We start from the raw sequence: 8425 nt of genomic DNA, 5'->3' as shown, positions 1-8425 counted from the left end.
TGTGTGTGTGTGTGTGTGTGTCTGTACATATTTATCAGGTGCCTGCAGAGAAGAGGGCATCACAGCCTTTGGAGCTAATGTTACAGGTGATTGTGACACACCAGATGTTGGAGCTAGGAACCCAACTCCCCTGGTCCTCTGCAGGAACAGCAAGCATTTTTAACTGTGGAGCCATCTTTCCAGCCCCACAAGTACTGTATTCTTAGAGCACATATGTTTGTGAAATCTGTGTTAATGGGACTTCTATGGGGAAGGAGGAGCTTTGGAGAAAGCCCACTGCTTAGCAGAGCTTCCAGAACAAAAATGCAGGTTTCAAGACTGGAGCGAGGGAGGAGGGACTGGGATGGTTTGCCTTTGAAATGAGTTGTCCTAAGTCCACAGTGCAGAACTCTCTAGGAATTGTGTTAAGGTTAGTAAAGGACTAGTCAAAATCACGAGATTAGCCTGTAGGGGCGGCACTGCTTGCTAACCAGACTAGAATATATTTGCTACTTGTGCCTGAAGAAACTAAAAGAATCCACACAGTCTGCCAATAGGTGCCCTCAAGTTCAACACCTTCCAGATCCTTGGCTGACCAAGTTCTTCTCCAACCCCACCTCCCAGCACAGCACAACAGTGTTCACTATCCTGTGGACGCCAATATTTGAGCCGGCTCCCCGGTACAGAAAGGTCAGGCAGAAAATACACGTGGAGTGGAGGCCTTTTTCTTGCCACTCTTATTGAACACAGCAGGAGACAGCAAACCACAAACCACAGCGTGCACCAGGTCAAGCATGCATCAGGACACAGACAGACAAGTTTGAAAAGTACCTCGGAAGTCACCTTGCAAGACAATAACTTAGAGGTGTACTGGCAGAGAGGGAAAAGACCAGGGTTAGTACATTGCAGAGACACATTCACAGACTCTCCCGCCCCCAGCGGCTGGTCTCTGGCACCATGCCAGGAGTGAGTAGAAGGAGAAGAGGCTTGGGGGTGGGGCAGGGAGGATCATTATACGACCTACGTATTGCTTCATCTGATATTTGTTTATTTAAAAGTCTGTATCTCTTGAGGCAAGTAGATACTCTATTACTCATTAATAAAAATATCAGAGAAGCCAGGTTTTGTTAATTCCAGGTCTTGTTTTTGTTTTCTGTTGAATTAACAAGATTTCTTCTCCTCCACTGTCTAATCAGCTGCCCACCAGCAAGGACCTAGATGGCCATTCTGGATTTGATGGATTCTGTAACCAAATAGCCTCTTCTTTTCCTGTGGGGTTCTCTGAACCTTAAACAGTCCTGTACCCCACTGTGTCATTACAGTAAGACTCCAACAATAGAAATGAAGAGAGGAGGACGTGAAGGGAAAAGAGAGGGAGGGAATTGGGGAGGAGGAAGGAAGGACCAGGTTTGTGGAGGCAGTTTCTCTAAAACAGACTTAAGGATGGCACTGTCAGTGAAGGAGACCATAGCCTCCCTCAGAGGAACCTGTGGGTCTGGATAAGATTCCAAACTTGGGACAGTCCTTGGATAAGCATTTGGGATGATTATTTAGGATTAGTTTAGGCCTAAGAAATGGAATGTCCTGGTAGTTCCTGGAGACGTTCACTGGAGATAACACAGAACAAGGTAGCTAGTCCCAAACGGGTGAAGAGTGGAAGAGAGGACAGGGAGCAGTCATGTTCTAAGAGGGGAGGCAGAAGAGCCTTTTGAAAAGTGAGTTTTTGTTCTGTTCTTTGTCACTGAGCCAGTTGACAAATGAAAGTGACAGCAAGAGCCATGGGAGGCTTATAGAGGACAGAAAATCCAAGAGGCCATGTGTCACCCTAAAAACAATGTGTATGAATGGCTCAGGAGGACAGAATTGTACGGCCCTGAAGACAATCACCTTAAGCTTTTAGGGACAGGGGAGCCAACTCCATAACCACCACCAAGCCACCCATCCTCTCCAGGGACAGGGAAAATGGGAGACAGGGCTAGGGACCAACTGAGGGAAATGAAGCTGGCTCTTCTCTACACAGAGGCATAGAAAGGTGCCCTATATTGAAAGGGCTGAGACACAGGCTAGCAGGTGGCTTGGAAATCAATTCAGGCTGATGTCCATATAATTTCTCAAGAAGCAATTTGAGTACGGGTTTTTGAGATTTGGGTCTCTATTAGAAGGGCACGGGTAGGAATATTGGGGATTGGAGTTTGTCCTATCCCTAAAACTCTTCAACAGTTGACAGATTTTGTTCTAGGGTGATTCGAGGAAAAGCTTAAAACACCCAGCCCTCAAATAAAAATAAAAATAAATTGATTCACTAGTAGGTTTCTTCCTTAGCCAACATGTTTATTTCTTTGAGTGAAAAACAGACTGGGCCTAGTTGCCACTCCTGAGTGTCAGAGTATATACCAGAAGGAGGGGTCTAGTTTTCTGCCTGTGACATAAGTGCCTCCATCCACTGTGTCCCAGGCAGACCTTGACCATGTTATCTTCCTACTTCAACTTCCCAGTGTCTGGGATTACAGGCCTGTGCACCAGGCCTGGAAAGTACTTTTCCCCACTTAACATCTGCAGTTTAGTGCAAAAAGCACACACAGAATGCACTTAGAAAGCATTTACGTGAGTCACGACTGAGTGGCCCATGGCTCTTTGGCTAGTGGTCAGCAAAGCTGCTGATGTACACTGTTGAATCAGGAGGAGAGAAGAAAACATTAGCTCCTAAGACTGTACTTCAGACTGCAACTAAAAATACCTAAAGGGGGGCTCTACACCCAAAGGGGCTGCTAACTTGGTTTAATAGACAGTAAGCTGCTGCTGGCACCTGCCCAGTGAGATCCAGTAGAACTGTCTGCAGCAGCTACCTAGGCCAGGGCTCCATCCACAGAGAAGCCCCTCGGCCTCACAGAAGAGTTACCTGAGCGTTCCTTCGTGATAAAGAAGAAGGATGTGTGTGTTTTTATCTCTTCTTTATCCCTTTAACCCAAAAGGGGCCTTCAGCATCTGGCATTCATCCTGGAAACCCTCTAACTGGGGATTATCCAGCCAGCACATGAAAGACATTGAGTTGGCAGAGACTTCCTACTGTGAACCTCAGAACATTCAAGTTGAAGGTAACTGCATAGCTTATCCAAACTTGGAAGAGGGAAAAGGGGTGCTGTTCGTAAACATACAGGACAACAGGCAGGAACTGGGCAGTTTACCAATACAAGCTATTTGCCACCTTAGTGAAATTGGGTGGGGGTTGGGGATCGGGAGGTGTACTTTGGTGAAAGATAAAAGGCTAATGCCAGAGACTCTAGAGTGTTTGCACATAACCTGGGGCTGCCCCGCAGGCTTGTGGGGACCATTCAGAACACCTCTTACATCTCTTACTGGACAAGGAAACCACAGATCGGATGACTTCCTTTCATAGGGCACACAATGGACATGTACTAAGTTGGGAAGATTAAAGGGAGAGGGGTAGTTGTGTGGTTTTTAGCTGTCATTTAAAATGTCTCTTTCTTGTCCAACTATGCACACAAAGAACCCCAAACAGACCTAGACTCTTGAGCAGTGTGCAACATACTCGAGAATCGATCACAGCAAGGCTTTTGAAGCCCGAGGGCATGTCCAGAGAGAATGCATTCTTCTTTGCTGTATTGCCCAGGCACATCACCGTCTTCCATCCTCTCCATCTCACAGACCAGCCTTGCCCACCACCTCAAGCTTGACTTAGCCGCCAAACAACCAGCTCTTGATGACAGATACTTAGTCCCCAAGGCACATTTAAACCACTCATTTGAAAATAGGTTTCAGAGTCACGAGGCAAGACAAGCAGATAAATTGCACACACATCCAGGTCTGAACCAGGACACAGGCATGCTACACTGAAGGTCACCCACAGAAAAGAGAAAGGAAAGGAGGAAAAACTTACACTACTATCATCCATTCTCTCGCGCCTTTTAGATTTGTGTGTCTCATAGTCTTCCATGAGGGTCTGCATCAGGTTCTTGGGCCGCTGGGTTCCGGCAGCCTCTTCGGGGGCTAAGTCAGGCTGCAAGCTGGGACCTTCAGTTGTGGGGGATGGAGGAGGTTTGACTTTCTCTATTTTCCCTGAAACAACACGAAGAGAACACCCTTTCTAAGCTCATCTGCTCAGCAGGCACTGCTTATAGGAGGAGGAAAAAAACCATCTTGTGCATGTGCCTCGCGTGCACACACATTTGCAAAATCAAGGGCAAAGCAGAGTCATGGTTAAGTCAAAGGGTTTCATTACAAGAACAAAGTGCAAACCTGTTCAACACACACCTCAGCAACACCAGAGCTAAAGAATCAATTCACTCAAATGGGCCCGGCAGGTACTTTGCAACATGTCAGGCAGGCAGATAGACAGACAGAAAGACAGAAAGACATTAGGAGCTAATGTGGAGACGAATTCTCTCAGATCGTATCATAAAGCTGTCAGACGTTGCAGCACTGTGGAGACCAACTTTTTACAGGTGAGGAAGCTGAGATTCTACAAAGGCCACCTGAGCCAAAGATGGTCCCCAGCACTCCCAGCATCCTCTGCCCTCTGCATCAGAGGTAATTGATTATTAGCTGACCTGCCCTGGTATCGAGAAGTCTTTGAATGAGAATGAGACTCCAGCTTCCCAGGAGATACCAGTCTTAACTGGCCAGCTTCTTTCATTTACCTTACCTGCTAATGTCCCAAAGACACTCCTAGACTTTCTGGAATGAGTGACAACAGAGTAGGAAAGGTAAGATTTAGCTCTTGAGATGGCCCCTCAGGAGTTGCCAGGTGGGAAGATTACAGCAATGGTTAATTAAACAGTGGCCTAGGGCCTCTAGGCATATTCTCTAAAACTATCAGCATCCTTCCAACACATGTCAGACAGTTAGACACTGGCTTCAAATATCCTGGGGACACATATTCGATCACAGATCACAACAGTAGGCTGCTGTCAAGAAGAGTTGGCACCTTGGAGATTCGCTTTGTTTCTTAAGACAGTATTTCATGTTGTAAAGGATGGCCTTGAACTCATTATATAGCCCAGACTGGGTTCAAAACTCACTTCTGCCTCTACCTCTCAGGTGCTAGGATTAAAAGCTCAGCCACAATGCCTGCTTTATGCTGTGCTGGTGACTGAACCCAAGCAAGTACTCTTCCAATTGAACATCTCAGCTCCTAGAGACCTACTTCTCACAGGCAGAAAATCCCCAGCCTTCACTTCTGGATCATCAAGGCATGTGTGGATAGATTTTAGTGCCACGGAGACTCAAATGCATCCCTGAGAAGGAGCCATAGTGAACGGTTTTCTTATATACCTTTAACCCCAGAACTTGAGAGGCAGAGGTAGGCAGATTTCTGTGACTTCAAGAGAGTTCTAAGACAGAGTCTTCTGTAGCCTATGCTGGCCTTAAACTCAGTATGAAGCTAAAGATAATCTTGAACATAATTATACTCCTCTCGAATGCTGGAATTCTAGGCATATGCCACCATGTCTAACTTCAGGTTGTACTGGGCACCAAAACTGGGTCACAACTTCCTGACTCACAATGGTCTTTTAAAATGAAACTTTGAGAAACAGTACAGAAGAGTGGTAAGCATGCAAGCTCTAGATCTCAAGTCTAGAGCCAGTATTCTGGAGTTCAAACCCACTGCTTATCAGCCATCAGTCAAATAGCTCTGAGCCAGTTACTTACTGTTAATATTACATAGTTGCTATAGAGACTAAGTTTACATTGGTAAAGGTTAATATTCACAACAGAAAGTATCCAATGATTGTAGCTGCTGCTATTTGACTGGAATCTGAAGAAATAATACAACTGGGAGTGTGGGGGAGACTGTGTAATCCCTTGGGCATTCTACATACTATTTGTGCAAGTCTGGAAAGCCAGAAACATTGTTTCACACATTGCCAGGTTGATGACTGTTGCCCCCCTCCCTCTCAAATGTCCAGACCATCTCTCATCAACCCTTCTTCCAACAGTAAATGTCTAGGAAGCAGAGTAAACTGTCTATGCTTAGCTTCTGGTTTTCACACTGATATCTTTGCCAGACAAGACTTTATTTTAAGGTCTGTAAAAGTCATTTTTTTTTACAGTGCCCTGTATCGTCTCTGCCTTCTGAAGAGCCTGTCATCTGGAATAAACTGTAAAATCACAGGAAGACACAGATCATTTCAACCGTCTATAAATCCTTTTCAGTCATTTCAGTGAGGAACGTGTCACAGTGGGGCTTCTATCTGTCCTGACTCCTGGATCCCAGCAGAATAAGGCACAAGGTAAGTATCAGTGTGTACGTAATAAGCCGATAAGTTTATTGTAGAATGAGCATAACCACTTTAGAAAACACTCCTGTGCTGGGCTCAACACACCCCCACCACCAGAGAATCCCAGGAAAGAGGCCAAACACCTTACCCTCTCAACACTTGGGAGTCAGAGGCAGGAGAATCTTCATGAGTTCAAAGCAACCAGTACTACACAATGAATTCCAGGCCAGCATGGACTACAGAGTGTGATTCTGTCTCAAACACAAACAAACAAACACAAACCAACAGAGAAGACTCTGGGGCCACAGACTGCAGGACTCCATGCTCAGTAGAGATACTGAGGGTATTCTTATGGCAAGTCCTTCACAATCCGCATGTCATTTAATTCTTACATGTGTGAGGGGATAGATAGAGTGGATAATTATGGCTCGGATCATGAAAGCCCAGTGCTAACTCCAGCCAGCATCACATCTAAGAACAATGATCAGAGTTAGTTTGGAATTATGTCCAATTCCAATATGATGGAATGAGAAAGTTCCCATAGAGAAGCAAGTCAGCCATTAGAAAAGCCTATTCAATAATCTAGCAGAAGAAAATCCATCCCTGGAGCAGGAAGTAATACCAGCAACGGTCACTAGAGGTCACAGAAAGCAAGGCTGGCTAAGCAGGGCTGGAGGCGCAGCTTCCAAAGAGGTAACTGGCAGAAGAGACTTTGGCTATCCAAACCTAAGGAAGGACTGTTAGAGGTCCCAGAGACAAAGGAGAAACTGTTTCTGACCCACAAACTTCTGTCCATCAGGCTTGATGTTTTCACAGGATGTTAACTTGGTCAGTTTTCTATGCTGACCCCCTAAGACCAGCAAGCATCCTCCCTACAGTATGATACAAGTCATGCGTTAGAACTCCACGGCCCACCTGAGGAGTCACACAAGCCACTGAAAAGTTGAAGACCGACTGCTTCAAACCTGACTCCTTCCTCAGGGTCCTGAGTTCAGAGTCAAAGACTTCTCATAGGACGATGGGAAACTTGTGGTACTTCCCTAACAGCAGCATACTGTCCAGGGGTCATTACAAGAATGAAATGCATATGGTCTGTGCATACCTCTGAATAGTCAGTCACATCGATCTACGGTCTCACAAGTTCTATGACCTAGGGGACGTATCCCAGAAGAATAACTGTGGTGCATCCTGGGTGCTGTGTTCACCTCATGGCCCCCGTATCCTTGGCTTTCATCCCAGCTTGACCCATCAAGCCTTGCTCTTCTTGAACTGGTCTATTCACTTGATGAATGATAAAGTACCTGAAAATGGCCTCCCTATTCAGTGATTAGCATCCTGCTATCCCGACTCTCCCTGGACTAGAGAGAGGGCCTTCTCACAGAATGCCTGTGTCCCTGGGAAACAAGAGCAGACCATGCCAGACAGAGCTCAGGGTAAGCCTAGTTTAGGCTGAAGGCTGGGGTTGACATTTACTGAGCATGAAAACAGGTACCGTGTAATGTTATGTAACTGTCACAAAGAAACCAACAGGACAAAAAATCAGCCTGCAGTTCTGAGTAGAGGAAAGGAAACATTTTCAACTTATTTCATAAACATAGTTCTGTCTAAAATAATGGGGTAAATTTGTACCTCATGTTTTGAAGGCAATTGAGGGCAGGCATCCCCATTATCTTGATCCCTATTATCTTGACTATATGAAATAATCCTCAGTGCTACAAACAAATCAACAGTCAAACAAACTTGTCAAATAATAGGTTTTTTTGTTTTGTTTTTTTAAAAAAAAGTGTGTCGGGGTCAGCAAGGTGACACAGAGGGTAAAGGTATTTGCTGTCAAAGCCCACAACCTGAGTTCAATGTCTGGGATCCGTATAGTGTAAGGAGATAACTGACTCCTGCAAACTATGCCCTGACATGTGCATCATGGCGTGCACACGCTCACACTCACCTATACCCACACACAATAAATATGTGGTAGTTTGAACAAGAATTGCTCAGATAAGCTCATATATTTGAATGCTTACTCACCAAGGAGTGGTACTATTTGAAGAAATTATAAAGATTAAGAGGTGTGTCCTTGGGAAAAAAAAGAGGTGTGTCCTTGTTGGAGGAAATATGTCACTGGGAATGGGCTTTGGAGGTTTCAAAGGTCCATGCTTAGCCCAGAGTCTCTGTCTCTGTCTCCGTTTCTCCCTCCCTCCCTCCCTCCC

The 8425-nt window shown here is 45.5% G+C and overlaps 1 protein-coding gene across 5 annotated transcripts in view; it reads right to left on the bottom strand.

Annotated features, from left to right (window-relative positions):
- Positions 1-8425, bottom strand: part of Akap2 (A-kinase anchoring protein 2) — a 137673-nt gene that overhangs the window by 9466 nt on the left and 119782 nt on the right. For 4 of the 5 annotated variants that reach the window (XM_028779889.1, XM_028779894.1, XM_028779892.1 and 1 more), the window contains exon 3: positions 3878-4056. The exons of the other annotated variant lie outside the window; for it this stretch is intronic. In XM_028779889.1, the coding sequence (XP_028635722.1) occupies positions 3878-4056 (179 nt within the window). The remainder of the gene's footprint in view (positions 1-3877; positions 4057-8425) is intronic. 5 annotated transcript variants of the gene reach the window in all.

Source organism: Grammomys surdaster, unplaced genomic scaffold, assembly GCF_004785775.1.
Source record: "Grammomys surdaster isolate TR1022 unplaced genomic scaffold, NIH_TR_1.0 363, whole genome shotgun sequence".
Classification (NCBI taxonomy): domain Eukaryota; kingdom Metazoa; phylum Chordata; class Mammalia; order Rodentia; family Muridae; genus Grammomys; species Grammomys surdaster.
This window is presented reverse-complemented; position numbering and strand designations above follow the sequence as displayed.